The following is a 17,826-nucleotide window of genomic DNA, read 5'->3' on the forward strand; positions in this document are numbered from 1 at the left end:
GTAATTTCTATGCCCAACATGGGGCTTGCCTGAACTCACCACCCCAAGATCAAAAGTCGCATGCTCTACTGACTGAGCCAGCCAGGCGAGGCCATTTCTTATAAATGTTGTGACTTCAAAACAAGGACATAAGTCTGAGCTACACAGCATTCCAGCAAAATTATTATTTATTATCTTAACCTTTCCATGAGTCTAAACTTTAAGTTCAAAACTGAAGTTTTCTTGGTCCAAACTCTTCACCTATCTGAGATAGTGGTCTCTGGGCTGAACAGCAATGATATTCTTTAGAAGGGTTGCAAAAAATCATTCCCAGGACCTGATATTATTCAAGAGGGGAAGATAACACATTAGCACATTAGCCAGGCTTTAATATTTAATATGAATGGCTTGGACCCTACTGCACAGTTTTTTCTACAATGTTTTAGTATATAACACTTACTGTTCTCATCCATTTGAATATTTAAACTCATTTGGATATGAAAAAGTACGAAGTATCACTTGCTAGAGGGCAAGAAGTAAGTTTTTAGAGCTTGTTTCCCATCACAACTGGCAGGGTTCTGAGCCTTCATTTAATTATACAATATATACCATTTAATGATATGTATATAAATGTTATATACAAAGACTCTCATACATACTTATGTGATTAATATATACATACAAACATAAAATCATGCAAAATACTCCAATTTTCTTCAATTAAAGATTTTATAAGTCACCAAATCACTTTTATTATTCTAAAAATGTAAACGTGAGTTAGGCAAGGCTCATTAATGTTTTCCACAAGGACAATGAGTAACAAACAGCCCACCTGATCTTCTTCATTAAGCAACAGAGCAGTGAGTTTTCTTTACCATTCCTGCTGTGCTTTCTTACAACGAGGAGCTTTCCCACTGACCCAGAGCCTGCTTCAAGTAATCATTCCTGACCTCTGCGCCCCAGGAATAGGAGATGAAAAAAAAAAAAGTAAATGACACTACCTCAATCACATGCTATACTTACATGCTTTAAGACAGTGTTATATTCTGTGACTCAAAGTAAAGGCAAATGATTCTTTGGACATCTTGCTGATCCATTAAAGTCAAGAAAAGGTAAGAATAAAGATGCTTACCTGTTGTTCCTGCACTCTAGCAGCACCAAGTTCTGAGAGAGACATGGTGAGCTTCTCTTGCTGTTCTGATAGATATTTCTGATAGAGACTTAGAAGTTCTTGGCATTCTCTATACTGTAGCTGAAGAGGTGAGATTGTAAATTAAGGGAAAAAACCGAATAAACTGATTCAAACTGTATCTATCAGTGCTGCTTTTTAGATTCCAGTAAACAAGAGAGAAAAAAGTGCAACCATATTTGGTGAGAGTGCACATAGGTGAACACAGTACATATATCCACCCCCCCCCAAAAAATCATGTAAACAGTAATTTGCAAAGAGAATAGCAATGGTCATCTCATTTGAAGAGAAATTTCTCTCTCAAATCTTTACATTTGAATGAATAAAAACAAACATGCAAAAGAATGAAGTTCTCATTCTTCATGAGAGACTCCTATCTCACACCATATACAAAAACTAACTGAAAATGGATCAGTGACCTAAATATAAGAGCTAAAACTGTGAAACTCATAAAAGTAAATCTTCGTAACCTGGGATTAGGCAATGGTCACCTGAAAGCACAGAAGCCAAAGAATAAACACATAAATTGGACTTTCAAATTTAAAAAATAAAACAAAAAAACCGACTTTTGCTTCAAAGGACCCTATTAAGAAATTGAAAAACAACCTCCGGAATGAGAGAAAATATTTGCAAATCATATAGATGATAAGGGACTGGTATTCAGAATATCTAAGGACCTTGTACGATTCAACAATAAGGAACTATTTAACCTAATTAAAAATGGGCAATGAACTTGAATAGACATTTCCCAAAAGAAAATATACATATGTCCAAGCAGCACAAGAAAATATGCCCAATATCATTAAACATTAGGAAAATGCAAATCAAGACCATAATATGAGATACCACTTTGTATCTACTAGGATGGCTATCATCAAAAAGACTGACAATAAAAAGCTTTGACAAGGATGTGGAAAAATTACAACCCTCCTATATAGCTAATGGGAATGTAACATGGCACTGCTGCTTTGGAAAATAATTTAGCAGCGCCCTCAAAAGTTAGGCATTGAGTTACATATGACTCAGCAATTGCACATTTAGGTATAAGCACAAGAGAATAAAAAATATATGTCCATACAAAAACCTATACGTGAATATTCAGTGTAGTATTCTTCGTAATAGTGAAAAAGTGAAAACAACTCAAATGTTACCAAGTGATAAATGGATAAACTAAATGCAATATATCTATACAACAGAATACTCTTCAGCCATAAAAGGAAACAAAGTATTGCTACATGCTACAATATGGATGAACTTTGAATACATTACGCTAACGAAGACAGACACAAAAGGCCACATATTGTATGATTTTATTTATATAAAGATGTTGGGGGTTTTTTTGTTGTTGTTGTTATTGTTTTAAATACCTATTCCAATGAACTAGGGGAAAGAATACCCAGTTCTAAGTATACAGGATCACAAGTAAGTTTAATTCATCCACATTCACCTTCTGTCCTCTTCTCCAATTTTCTGAAGTATATATTACATGAGAAAAGCTGAAGGAAAAAAAATGTCCAGAATAGGCAAATCCATATAGATAGAAAGTACATTAGTGTTTGCTAGCACTAGGGGTGTGGGAGGGGGAATAGGGAACAACTTCTAATGGGTACTGGTTCTGGGGGGTAGGTAATGAACATGTTCTGGAATTAGATAGTTATGTTTGCACAGCTTTGGGAATACTCTCAAAACGACTAACTTGCAGACTTCAGGCCAGATTGGGCGCATTCAGGGTGGTATGGCCATAGACTTAACTGCACACTTCAAAAGGGTAAATTTTATTGTGTGTTATACCTCAGTAAAACTGCTACCAAAAAAATGCAGAGTAGAAGTGATAATACTGTTGTGCTAAAAATAATTACTGCCTAATTTACAAAGAAAGTTCTAACCATATTAAACATAAAGGGATTATAATTAGATTTTTGTCTTGTTTTTCTATAATGTCAATTAAGTCAATGTTTCATAAATAAAACCATCATCAGGAAATTTTCTGCCCATATACCTCTCTACATTTTTCATAGTCTAATGTGAAGAACAGCTCCTCAAACTTGCAAAGTGCTCAAGATGAAGATGCTAATTGGAAAGGTCACCTAACTGTGTAGATCAGGTGTGTGAGAGACAGTTCCATCCAAGAGAGAGTTCTGTTTCTTCTCATTGTGGTAATTTCCTCTCCAGGCCCATTTTTCTCTCAGATCATTTCCAAATCTCCCCCTCCGCACTAATTATGTATGCTGTTGGTATAAAAATCACTGTCCAATGAGATTATTCTGTATAAATACTTTTACAATAGGTCATCACGATTAAGGGTGGGAGCAGTATTTTGTAAATGTCAAAAATGGTGACTGGCTTCAGTATTCCTTAACATTTTCATAACCTAATCATCGCCTCTGGGCAGGTTCCTGTTCTAATAACTTTTGCCAATCATGACTGCATAAATAACCAATTGCTTCATTATTCTCATTATTAACCTTTAACAAAAAAAGGAGCCAGAGATGGCTTATAGAAGAGGAGTGGTTCTAATAAAAGGAAAGGTTACTAAGTTTAAAGAATACATTAATTAGAAGAGCTTGTTGAATACTCAGTATCTTAAAAACAGTAACAATAGAAGGAACAGTGTTCTAAATAAGCTAATATGATTTCAAAGTCAATCTATGTCAGACTAGGCTGGTTTTCCATTGCATGCTTTTTGTCAGTAAGCTTCAAAAGACGAGAATGATGTGTGATGGTCCCAGGAGTTCCTGCCACCTATCATGTACATAAAAAGAATTTTTTAGTCTGGCTGTTACCATAGGCAGTAATGTTTACAGTAGATGAACATGTTACCTTCATGCAGAATAAGAATTATACTCTGGAAAAAGCCAGCACAATTATACAGCCTAAGAGTTAAATGTCAGCATTTGAAGACAAATTACAGGCAAATTCATTTAAACACATGCTATGCGGCAGAATATAAAAACAGGCAGTCCTATCCTTAATCAGTTTTTTATATTTGTCTTGATTCACCAGATTTTGAAATGCCCCCCTTTTCCTGGAAAATCCAAAATATATGTCCAAACAATACAGTAATTTTCCCTCCTCCCTAACACAATGAGACTTCACCCCCCCTCTGGAGAGAAAGATTTATATAAAGAAAATGTGGGTGAAATCCTTTCTTCACTGATTTGGGGGCAGGAGTACAGTGAGAAAAAAGACATATTTAACTCAATCCTGGCCAAATGACAGAAAAGAATGCAACAGATGTAGAAAATTCAATCTAAGGGAAGGTGTACACCAGACCATGACTGACAAGAATCAAACATACAGGGACACCTGGGTGGCTCAGTTGGTTAGGGATCTGCCTTCGGCTCAGGTCATGATCCCAGAGTCCTGGCACTGAGTCCCGCATCAGGCTCCTTGCTCACTGGGGAGTCTGGTTCTCCCTCTGCCTCTCCCTCCACCTGCAGCTCCCACAGCTTGTGCACTCTCTCTCTCTGACAAATAAATAAATAAAATCTTAAAAAAAAAAAAAAGAATATAACATACAGGTAATCTGGAAAACCACCATTCAAGAACTGAAAGAAACAGCAGTCGTCACAACCTCATCAAAGAAAGAAATCTTCATAAGATAAACAATTATAAATTAAGATTAAGCAAGATCATATCAAAACCTAAACATCAAATTAATTAGCCAAAATGGCTGCTGGAAATGATCATTTTGCAAACCTTAAAGCCTTAATTCCAAAATGCATTCTATAGGTAAATACAAGTAAAGGTCAAAGTAGAATGAATAGGGACATAGGGAGAAAGAAAAAGAAAAATCAAAGGTGGAGGGAGAAGGACCAGAGACAGGATGTATTACTAGTAGGCTACCAAAGTAGGAAGTGATCGCCTTAAGCTGGAAGATTTCCTCTGGCATAGCAAAGACCACTCTTTTACCCCATCCCACCCTTGCCTTGGATATTTGGGATACTGAGATCTGGTACTTAGTAATCCTGATTTAATACAGAACTCAATGAAGGAACATCTATATGGCAAGAAAAAAAGGGAGCATCATTAAACTAAAAAACAAAAACAAATAAAAAGCACAATTCTCCTTTTCTGGAACCATGACTCCTTGGAAAAAATGGCTAATTCCCATTTTGGGGTATGGAAAGTATAAAGTAAGCTTGAAACATGTTGCTATGCTATATTGGAAAAAAGTATGTAAAGAGAAATAGATGGGGACTTGTCAAATGGAATAGAAGCAACCCTGGAGGAGATTCTCATTAGTCAAATTTGGGACAGTATGAGCATTGGAAGGAGTGACTCTAACAGCAAATTTAATAGATACATATTTACCAGTTCATGGTGATACTTCAAAAAGATAGAAAAGCATGAAAGGGGAAAAAAAGTAAAGCCCTTCTTTACAGAAGAATCCTAGCTAATTACTTGGAAGGAAAGGTCAAATTTTAAAAATCACCATTTTATAACCCCCAATGCAATAACTCACTCAGACAAGGATCATTAATGGAGATTGAAACCAGTAGGTGAAAGATTAATAAATAAGATATAAGGTGTCCAGATTAGTTACTTAGAGCAAAGAAGAAACTGTGCCCTTAAATGGTGAAATCTGGTAGTCATTACCCAAAGTGAATTAATTTAAGATCACTAATAGTGAAAAAAATAAAAATTATGTACCTCCTAATGTATAAAGTACGCAATATTGCCTATGAAATATTCTTGCTAAATGTTTTATTTGAATTTAATCAAATCTGTAATCCTAACTCCCATTTCAAAGAAATGAGAACAAAGGAACAAATTAAATTATAGCACAAAGAACCAATCAGACAAATCCAGAATACGGGAGATTTTGCAAAGTACTCTTCAAGCTCTTTGAAGTCTTCAGAAAGTCCATGTCGGGCGCCTGGGTGGCTCAGTTGGTTAAGCGACTGCCTTCGGCTCAGGTCATGATCCTGGAGTCCCGGGATCGAGTCCCGCATCGGGCTACCTGCTCGGCAGGGGGTCTGCTTCTCCCTCTCCCGCTCCCCCCTCTTGTGCTCTTTCTCTCTCTCACTCTCTCTCTCAAATAAATAAATAAAATCTTTAAAAAGAAATAAAATAAAAAAAAAAAAAAAAAAGAAAGTCCATGTCATGGGGGTTGGAGGTTAGAGATTGAAGACCAACCAAATGCAACCCATGGGATCATGACTGGACCCTAGGTCAGGGGAAAAACAGCTATAAAAGACATTCTTGGGACAATTAGGGAAATTGGAATATTGACTCAACAGTTGATATTATGGAATTATTGCTAATTTTGTTAAGTATCATAATGTGGTTTATAAAGAGAAATGTTCTTATTCTTAGGAGATGAATGTGAAGTATTTAGGGTGACAGATGACACTCGGCTCAGAAAAAAATAAGCAAATAAATTTTTATATAAGTAAATAAATTTATTCATATCTACATAAGTTTATATAGATATATATTTATGTAAATTTGCAATAAAAATAAAAGCAAATATATGAGCAGGCATGAAGCAAATATAGCACAATGTCAACAACCATGAAATCAAGGTAGCGTATATGGCGGTTCACTGCACTATTCTGTCAACTTTTCTATATATTTGAAAATTGCCATAATAAGTAGTTGCAGAAAAACTTGTTTCGGTTGTATTTTTTTGTTTTATTCATTCTACTATTATTCAGTCTTCTCTTGTCTTTCTACTTCTACCGTAAGTTCCGTGGGGATAAGCAAAATCGTAAGCATCAGGTCAGACTGATGAGAGCTCTCTACAACTCCATGTATCCATGGTCATTAAGTCAGGTGACAAACTGTTAGTATGATCTGATGATATACCAACAGAAACCTATCCTTTAATCCAAAGATAGGCATATCCAGGGTTGCAAAAGATCATTTTTAAAAAGCTTGTCAAATTTTCTTCCAGTCATTTAACAAAGGCAGTAAGAATGACTAGAGCACAGGCTTAGGTGTCACCCAACATTCTTGGCTGAAATCTTAATTCTGGCATTCAGTAATAATGTAACTTTGGATAAGTAACTTCTCTGACATCCTCATCTGGAGATGGTAATACCTACCTCACCTCACAGGGCAACTATGAATATAAATGAGCTAATAAATGAAAAGCACTTAGCATAGCACACAGCACAGAGCATACGTTCAATAGATCTTTTGAAAAGAGATCAAGGGCACAAGAGATACAAAGTGCTGGCAAGAATGTAGAGAAAAGGGAATCCTGGTGCGCTGTAGGTGGGAATGTAAATTGGTACAGCCACTATAAAAACAGTACGGAAGTTCCCCCCAGAATTAAAAACAGAAGCACTATATATGATTTAGCAATCTTATTTCTGGGTATATATGTGAAGGAAATGAAATCACTATCTTAAAAAGATATCTACATCCTTATGTTCACTGCAGCATTATTTACAATAGCCAAGACGTGGAAGCAGCCTAAATGTCAACAGATGGAGTTAAAAATGTGAAACACACAAACACACACAGGAATATTATTCACCTTTAAAAGAGAAATAAGTTTTCCTATTTGCAATAATATGGATGAACCTTGAGGACGTTATGCTAAGTTAAATAAGTCAGACTAAGAAAGACAAATACCATATGATCTTATTTACATGTGGAATCTAAAAAGCTGAACTCATAAAAACAGAAGGTAGATTGGTGGTTGCTAATGGCTGGGAGTTGGGGGAAATGAGTGATAGTGGTCAAAGGATACAAACTTCCAGTTTTAAGATGAATAAGTTCTGGGGAATCTAATGTATAGCATGGAAACTATAGTTAACAATAGGTAATAGGTACTGTATTGTATCCTTGAAAGTTGCTAAAAGAATAGATCTTAGGTGTTCTCAACACACACACACACACACACACACACAAATAAGGGAGATAATGGATGTGCAAACTAACCTTATTATGGTAATCATTCTGCAATATATACATATATGAAATCATCATGCTGTACACCTTAAACTTATGCAATGTTATATGTCAAATACATCTCAATAAAGGTGGAAAAAATGATACCAAGGGGCTGAGAGAAAGAGACTTAAACAAATAAGGATAACATGTTCCAAGAGAGGCATTTAAACACAGGATACAATAGAGATTTTTTTTTTTTTAAGTGGGGGTATGTGGTCAGTTTGACAACAATTGCAGGGGGGCAGTAAAGAAAGACTCCAGCAGAGCAGATGTGAGCCCAGAAATGAATCTTGGTAAAGGAGTATATTGATGCACTGGATAGGCAGGGTGGGGGCGGACGCTCAACTAAAAGATCATCGGGAGCAAAGGCATGAAAAAATGAAACTGATATACACACTAAGGGAACTACAAGTAGCACAGTATGGATGGTTACCTGGTCATAAGTAGGGAGAATGTGTGAAGAGGCTGCAGAGGCAAACAAGGGCCAGATCTGGAATGTTACATTAAGTTCCTGAATTTTATTTCTATATAACTCACTGATGCCTTACAACCAATTTGCATTTTATAAAGGTATCTTTGGTAGGCATATGAAGGGTGGACTGGAAAACTTAAGACCAGAATTAAAGCAACCAGTTAGAAACTTGCTACAACAGTCTAAGTGAGAGATGCAAGGGACCTGAACTGAACAGAGGCAGAAATTAGGGGGGTTGGGGTTTTAAAGGGAAATTTAAGACACTGTCAGCTATGAACTGGCTGACAAGACGTATGACTAGATGCACAGTTCCCTTTACCAAGACAGAGAATGCACAATAAAGAAAAAGTCTGGGTGAAGGGGGAGAAGCTTTAGACACACTGATTTGGAGATGCTTGGGGAGCATTCACTCGAGATGGATAATGAAGGACCCTTGGATCCCTGGGCCTGGAATTCAGAAAAGAGGTCTCAGTAGAAAGAGAGAATTTTGAGAGTTAATCACTTTTTATGTGGTGGCTGAACACATGAGTATGTAACATTGTCCAGGGAATGTGTGGTTTCATTCATTCATCTGTTCATTCATTTTTTCATTCAACAAGTAAGCTCCATAGAGCAGGAATATTCATGTTTCGTTTATTGCCAGATTCCTTAGCCTATATGATATGTACTCAATAAATATTTATTGAATAAACACATTTACTGAGTACATTAATATTTGAGACTGTGCCAGATGCTAGACATATAGTGATAAACAACAGTAACACTGTCTCCTGCAGGGAGCTTATCATCCAGGAGAAAGGCAGGTAATTAAACACATATTTATAATAACGAATGATGGAAATAATGGCAAGAACGTTGTATCGTGCTATGCTAGCACTCCCCAAGGAAACAAGTGACTGAGGAACAAGGGAAAGCCACCCAGAAAAAGAAATCTTCCAAATGAGAGAAGAGAAGGGGGCCAATATAACAATAACATATAAAGGGCAGGCCAAGGAAAAGGAATCAATAAAAAAGATGTAGTCAACTGTGTCCAGAGCAGCAGGGGCCATACCTGTTAAAGACAGAGAGCTGAAAACGAAACAAGACGAAACCAAAGAGGGAGACAAACCATAGGAGACTCTTAAGCTCAGGAAACAAACTGAAGGCTGCTGGAGTGGGAAGGGGTGGGAGGGCTGGGGTGGCTGGGTGATGGACACTGGGGAGGGTATGAGCTATGGTGAGCGCTGTGAATTGTGTAAGACTGATGAATCACAGACCTATACCCCTGAAACAAATAGTACATTATATGTTAATTAAAAAAATAAATAAATAAATAAAAAGCTTAAAAAAAAAAGTACACACACACACAAAAAGAGAGCTGAGGAGGCTATTGCTAACCCTTGCCAGAACACAAGTCTGACATTACTTAGTTATTCACTATCTCCCCCACTGTTTTGGTAGACAGCAGTTATGCTATTTTTCACATCAAAGAGAGAAGCTTCTGGACAAAAAGAGATGTTTTACTCAGGGTCACCCTGAGACAAAAACAGGTGACCATGAGGGTCCAACTCTAATGCAATCCATTAGTCACAAGACTCCCAGGGAATATAAAGAACTCAAAGATTTTCACTACAGCAGGTACTCCCTTCACTCTGAACACCTACACACTACATGACATATAAAGATAGCATATACTGTGTATTCTACTTAGAATGTTTTGCCTATCCTTATACCTACAAAATTCCTGTAGTCTAGTAAACAGCATACAGCTAAAATTATTTGATATTACTACCACCTGAAGTGGCCTTGTGTGCTCCTGGAAGTAACAGTGTATTAATTTTGGTATCTCTCTAATACACAGCAGGCACTTCAAAATGTTAGTGAAATGAACAAAGTAAACAGGTGTCTATTGAATTTCATGCTGTTTTGGGTTGGGAATTGAAACAAACCATAGATAGGCCATGTATTCTTTAAACTAGCCAAGAGGATGGCTAAAAAAAACCTGATTCATTAAAAATTTTAAGTTGTCCTAATCTCGTAAGATTTTCCCATCTTAAAGCAAATATGGCTCCTGACCATGTCATATTTCTCATCTCACAATCATTTCCTCTTCCCCCATTTCAAAAAAAAAGTATACAGTGTCTGAGATAAACAGAGGTCCAAATTATATAAGTTTGGTACTCAATGACAATATATGCAATTAAAAATGGATTATTGGTAAAAGAAAAAGTGATACCAAGAGGAATTGATTAGCAGAGCTAGACAAGAACTTCACATAAATGTTTACACCCTTTTATTAAGTTGTGTTCTGTGCTGGAGTACAATCCACTGATACAAGCCTGAAATTTTCCTTTCATTAAATTTATGGCAAATTCAGTGCAGGCCACAGTGTTTTTCAATTTCCTGATGATAGTAATCTGTTGGGGAGAGGAACAAATCTCCAACTCAAACAGGGGAAAACTCAGTATTCTGGACATTTACAAAAGAAGAGAAATGCCTCACCCAGTTTCTTCTAGAAACAGCAACAAAAACAGGAGGCACAGAAAGATATTTAATTAGAGTAATTAACTAGCTTTTTAGTTTTCTAAGCATCATAGTTTCTACCTTTATGCAGAGTTGCAAAACAGGATGGGCTGAAACAGACTCAGAACTGAGATACTTGAGAGTTTGTCTTTGCTCACCTAAGCAGACCCTGAGGTTTCAGGAAACCAACCACACAATGAGACTGGAGGTTTAAAGGGAAGGACACTTACAATTAAAAGTTCATATGCAGATATCCTAAAAAGCAGGCAATTAATATGCCAGATTGACCAGAATTTTGATTTCTTTAGAGTTTCCTTTTCACATAACACTCTAATAACATACATACACAAGCATTCATGGTAGATGTTAAAGACAAGGCTGCAAAAACAGTTCTATTGAAAGCCATGCATTTCTCTTGCTTCTAACTTGCTTAAAAATTTATCTTTTGTTTAAAAGTTCCATGTTTCAGCTAGACCCAAAGTATTTCCTCCATTTGGAAGGCTGCTTTAAATGGTTCAGACTTTTTTGAGTTACAGGAACTAGTCTAAAATTGTAGAAAAAGAAGGCTCTTATCTCACCCCTCCTCCAAACATTATAAGGTGAACTGTGGTAACAATGATTAACACTTGAAATTTTCCAGTTTTGGGGCACCTGGATGTCTCAGTCAGTTAACCGTCTGCCTTCGGCTCAGGTCATGATCCCAGGACCCTGGGATCGGGCCCCACGTTGAGCTCCCTGCTCAGCGGGGATTTTGCTTCTCCCTCTGCCTCTCCCCCTGGCTTGTGTTCTCTGTCTCACTCACTCTCTCTCTCAAATAAATAAATATTAAAAAAAAAGAAAAAGAAAATTTCCAGTTTCAGAAAGGGGATATTCCTGACAATATAGACCACTGAAAACTGTCTGCACACCAAGTTTTCTAGACTCTGAAAGGCCAATATGTGAAGTTGTGTGTGTAATGCTTTGTGAAGGAGAGCTAAACATACCAAGCTGGCTAGCCATGAAGAACAGGCTAAAAGCTCCTTAGAAAGAACTCATCTCATTCTACTTCCTATCTTCAAGCAGGAGAGTTTCATTCTTGTCATTAAATTAAAACCCTCCATGAACTATTAATATCAATACACATAATACTTCCCTTTCTTCATATTCCTTTGTCTACGTGAACTATTTATGCTACTATGTAAGACCATTCATTTCCAAGTGGAAACATATACTGAGTTTAAGAGATCCCTTGTTCTTCTTTTTCAAACTAAGTAATCCAGTGGTATTATATTTTCCTCATACAGTTCATCTTCCAGCTCTTATAATTTTTGTGTTTGTCATCTCTTGCTTCTTCAGATTCCTCATTAGAGTTCTCTTACAAGAGTCAGATACAAAATTAAATGCTTATTACCAGGAATAGGTACCTGAATTAGAGCATCTGTGGTTGGCTTTACTTGGGGGCAGGGCACTTCCAAGTGTTTTAAAGACATTGTACTTAATTCTCATCAAAAGGAAAAAACCATTAAGCACTATTATTAGTCTCATTTTACAAATAAATTTGCTGCACAGAATGGTTAACAATTTACCTAAGGTTACTCTGTCAGTGAGCTAGGATTTGGAGTAAAGTCTCAGAACCACTAGCTCAGTGTTTCCTAGACAGTAATGTACACAGGAATCACCTGTGAATCTTGTTAGAAAGCAGATTCTGATTCAGTAGATCTGAGGTAGGGCCCAAGATTCTACATTTCTAACAATCTTTCTTCTGAATGATCCTGATGGCTGTTCTGGGGACCACACTCTGAGTATGCATGCCTTTCTAAGTACCCTCCCTCTTCCTTGGTATCAGTGGGAGAAGGCCTGTCCTCCTCCTTTATACCGAAGCATATATAACAAACTATCCGACTCCTTTGCTTCTTCCCTTTCATCCATCTTTAGAATATGATGGGCTTTTTTCTCTCTTTTGGTCAATTGCTTTTGTTTTGGAAAGTAGCATATAAGAAATAAAATAGGAGATGTGAAATAACTCGTTTTCTTCATTAAAAGGAAGTAATATTCTGGATTTTCAGAGCACTATAACATTTCTATTGTGACTGGCTGCTGAAGTAATAACAATTAGCAAACATTACCTATAGGGTTTGAGAATTTATACTGGGGGAAGAGTCCATGGGAAAGGTAAGCAACATTTTTCTCTTCTACTTTCAAATGTCCAGCCTATCTACCTTGCCCAAGCACACTGCTAAGCTTATGTTTGCAGTATGATTTCTGAATTCAGTCTAACGTTGCCAGACCATTAGCTATGGGGGACAGCACTCTTGCCAGAGTTGCACGGACTTTTTCATGAAGTACAAAAATATGACCTAATATAATAACTCTAAGTAAAAATCAAACGATGTTCATAAAACAGTATTCATAACTAGAGTGAAAAAGGAGATTTCTTATAGAATGGAATCACACCTAACATTTTTTTTTTTTTTAAGATTTTATTTATTTGACAGAGAGAGACACAGTGAGAGAGGGAACACAAGCAGGGCGAGTGGGAGAGGGAGAAGCAGGCCTCCCGGCGAGCAGGGAGCCCGATGCGGGGCTCGATCCCAGGACCCCTGGACCATGACCTGAGCTGAAGGCAGACACCCAACAACTGAGCCACCCAGGCGCCCCCACACCTAACATTTTAAGGTTAAACCGGAAAAAGTAGTAGGAATATCTCATTTCTTGCCTCTTTGAAAATGATGGAGTCTACTGCTCACGAATGTAAATTATTGCTCAGAGAAAAATTAAGTAACTTCTATGTGCAGGTTTATTACCTAAACTCAGCAAATGCTGCAAAGACTGAGGGTAATAAAGCATTTTATGAACAACTTCACTTCACTGGCTCCTAATATAATTGAGCTTATGTGAACTGTTTAGCAGAATGATATTTTAAAAACTGGTAAAGAACCAGATTATTTGCTTGACCCTCCACTCAAGAAATGTTACAGAAAAATAGCTCAAAACATTCAAGGAGAAAGTTTTACAGTGTCATTAAAATCATGAGTAGGTTTTGACTTAACAATTTTAACACTATTGACTACTAAATAAATTAATCCAAGAGGCCACATTTAAAAGAACAATCCCTGAGACCTAGTTTTTTTCTTTTTTAATCTATATATGCTTAACAATAGAGAATTAGATCCATCATAAAATTCAAAAGTAATGAACAGAATAGTTAAAGAACAGTTACAGTTAAGGAACAGAACAGTTAAAGCCAAACACAGGATGTGTTTAGAAAATTGAGTCAATGTCAGTAGCAAAAAAAAAAAAAATTTTTTTTTTTTAAGTAGGCTCCATGTCCAGCATGGAGCCCAATGCAGGACTCAAATTCATAACCCTGAGATCAAGACCTGAGCTGAAATCAAGAGTCAGATGGATGTGTAACAGACTAAGCCACCCAGGTGCCCTGGCAAAAAAAAAAAAAAAAATTAAGAAAAAAGTATGATTAGTACTGTGGGATTCCTGGTTCCATGTAAGATGAAATAAACATAATTTTCCCTATTCCTCTCATTGAGTACAGTTAAAACCCTGGACATCATATATAAAACAAACATAAGAATAATGAAAGATGGAGAGAAGATGGTAGAGGCTAGGGGCCTCAGAACCTGGAGAACAACACAGTGGTGTGTTGCCTACTTTTGTTTTTGCTTCAAATACCTTAGACTGAGTGTTGGAGAAGTCAACAACCCAGAAATGCCAACAGACACAGACATACTCAAAATATCTAAGAAAAGCCTATTCCACTAGCTTAAAAAAAAGGGGGGGGGGAAGATGCCTAGCAAAATGGAAAACTTTTAGGCAAGAACTGCCTTACTTTAGCCAAGTTGCACAAAAAACATTGCAGCCTCACCCTTACCTCCAGGCTAAGCAAGAAGCCTGGACCTCTAGGTGTTCTTCTACCCCAAAACCCCTTCTCTGCTGGGGTGTTATGAGAGAAGACTGAGTGGGGAGCCAGGATTTTAATCCCTATCTGACAGTAATAGCTCCCTCCTCTACCTTGTTCAGCCTCATGATTATTAGTAGAGGCCTCATAGGGACCCTGGATTTCAACTCCCATCTAGCTTTAATGAGGCGTCCCTCCCTGGTGGGGTGGGGTGAGAAGAAGCTGAGTGGAAAGCCAAGACTTTCACAACATTACCAGTATTAACAGTGGAGGCCATTTGGGAAGCTCCTGCCCTTCTCAGCCAGGGTGATATCAGTAGAGGTCTAGGGATGAGCTGAGCTTTCATCCCCACCTAAAATTAAAGAGGGGAAGCCTCTTCTTCCCCCGCTGGTGTGATGTCAGAAAAGATGTGCTAAAAGGGATGACTTAAATAAGACTATATCATAACACCCAAAATGCCTAGAATGCGATTAAAAATCACTTGCCATACCAAGAGCCAGGATAATCTCAACTTGAATGAGAAAAGACAATCAACAGATACCAATACTGAAATGACAAAGATGTTGGAATTACCTGACAAGGATTTTAAAGCAGTCATCATGAAATGCTTCAAAAAACAAATACAGACATGCTTGAATTAAATGAAAACAATCTCAGCAAAGAAATAGAAAATATAAAGAATGATCAAATGGGAATTTTAGAGCTGAAAAACACAATAGGATAAAAACTTATTGGATGGGCTCAACAACAGAATGGAGAGGACATAGCAAAGAATTGGTGAAGTTGAAGAGAGAACAATACACATTATCCAATCAGAACAAAAGAGAGAAAATAGGCTGAAAAAGAAAATGAACAGAGCCTAGGGATGTGCGGGACTATAATAAAAGATACAGCATTTGTGTCACTGGAGTCCTAGAAGGAGAGCAGAAAGTGGGTAGAGCTGGAAAAACATTAAGAACTAAGCCTGAAAATTTTCCAAATTCGGCAAGAGTCAAGAAGTTGAGCAAGCCCCAAACAAGATAAACCCAAAGAAATCCATGTCAAGACATGTCATAACCAAACTTCTGAAAACCAAAGATGAAAAATCTTGAAACCAAGAGAGAAGCAGCACTTCTTTATACTCCTTTTTTTTATTATGTTATGTTAATCACCATACATTACATCATTAGTTTTTGATATAGTGTTCCATGATTCATTCTTTGTGCATAACACCCAGTGCTCCATGCAGAACGTGCCCTCTTTAATACCCATCACCAGGCTATCCCATCCTCCCACCCCCCTCCCCTCTAGAACCCTCAGTTTGTTTCTCAGAGTCCATAGTCTCTCATGGTTCGTCTCCCCCTCCGATTTCCCCCCCTTCATTCTTCCCCTCCTGCTATCTTCTTCCTTTTTTTTTTTTTAAACATATAATGTATTATTTGTTTCAGAGGTACAGGTCTGTGATTCAACAGTCTTACATAATTCACAGCACTCACCATAGCACATACCCTCCCCAATGTCTATCACCCAGCCACCCCTTCCCTCCCACCCCCCACCACTCCAGCAATCCTCAGTTTGTTTCCTGAGATTAAGAATTCCTCATATCAGTGAGGTCATATGATACATGCCTTTCTCTGATTGACTTATTTCGCTCAGCATAATACCCTCCAGTTCCATCCACGTCACTGCAAATGGCAAGCTCTCATTCCTTTTGATGGCTGCATAATATTCCATTGTATGTATGTATGTATGTATGTATGTATGTATGTATATGTATATATATATGTGTGTGTATATATATATATATATATATATATATATATATATATACACACACACACACCCCACATCTTCTTTATCCATTCATCTGTCGATGGACATCTTGGCTCTTTCCACAGTTTGGCTATTGTGGACATTGCTGCTATAAACATCGGGGTGCACGTACCCTTTCAGATCCCTACTTTTGTATCTTTGGGGTAAATACCCAGTAGTGCAATTGCTGAGTCGTATGGTAGCTCTATTTTCAACTTTTTGAGGAACCTCCATACTGTTTTCCAGAGTGGGAAGCAGCACTTATTTAAAGGGGGAGAATCAAATGATGATGTATTTTCATCACAAAACATGGGGGCCAAAAGGAAGTGGCATATTTCTCAAGTGCTAAAAGAACAATCAACCCAGAATTCTATATACAGCAAAAATATCCTTCAAAAGTGCAGAAGAAATCAAGAAATTCTCAAAGGAAGGACATCTAATAGAATTTAGATCTAAAAGAATGACAAAAGGTTCTCTACAAAGGAAGGAAATGAAGGAATTTTGGAACATCAGGAAGGAAGAAAACAGAAAGAGTACAACTATGGCCAAATAGGCTTTCCTTCCCCTTTTAAATTTTCTAAATTATGTTTGACAGTTGAAACATAAATTATAACATTGTCTGATGGGGAAAAAGAAGAAACTTAAAATGGAAAAACTAGGGAGTAATAGCTTAAGCAACTGCATTTGGAAGCAACAATTTTACTCATTTTTAAGTACAACCTGAAAGTATTTCTCTAAAACAAGTATTTCATAAATAATTCACTGAAAAAGCAGATGGCCAACAATACCTTGTTAAATGTCCCCAACTTCTTCACAACTCCCATCTCAATACATCATTCCCTCAGGTCTCAGCTTTTGATAAATGTTGAATGAATGAGGGAAGGAGTGAATGAATGATGCTTTCTATGACAAACTTTTCCATCTGTGTTTCTGACTCCACTCTCTTCCATGTCATCTGGATACTGTCCTATAAATTATTTTATCTTTCTCATGATCTCAACAGCTTTTGGTTTCTTCCCATAAGCCTTCAACTAAGTGCACCCTAAGAAAAGCCCTCCTCAAATAATACTTTCTTCTTAAGCTGCCAATCTCTCT

The 17,826-nt window shown here is 37.2% G+C and overlaps 1 protein-coding gene across 2 annotated transcripts in view; it reads right to left on the reverse strand.

Moving 5' to 3' along the window:
* Positions 1 to 17,826, reverse strand: part of KIAA1328 (KIAA1328 ortholog) — a 354,421-nt gene that overhangs the window by 211,913 nt on the left and 124,682 nt on the right. Inside the window, exon 6 of one of the 2 annotated variants that reach the window (XM_044920903.1) lies at positions 1,112 to 1,227. In XM_044920903.1, coding sequence (XP_044776838.1) covers positions 1,112 to 1,227 — 116 coding nt within the window. Of the gene's footprint in view, positions 1 to 1,111; positions 1,240 to 17,826 lie in introns of both variants that reach the window. The other variant, XM_021686314.2, reaches the window with a different exon arrangement.

Source organism: Neomonachus schauinslandi, chromosome 14 (genome assembly GCF_002201575.2).
Source record: "Neomonachus schauinslandi chromosome 14, ASM220157v2, whole genome shotgun sequence".
In the NCBI taxonomy this organism is placed as follows: Eukaryota; Metazoa; Chordata; class Mammalia; order Carnivora; family Phocidae; genus Neomonachus; species Neomonachus schauinslandi.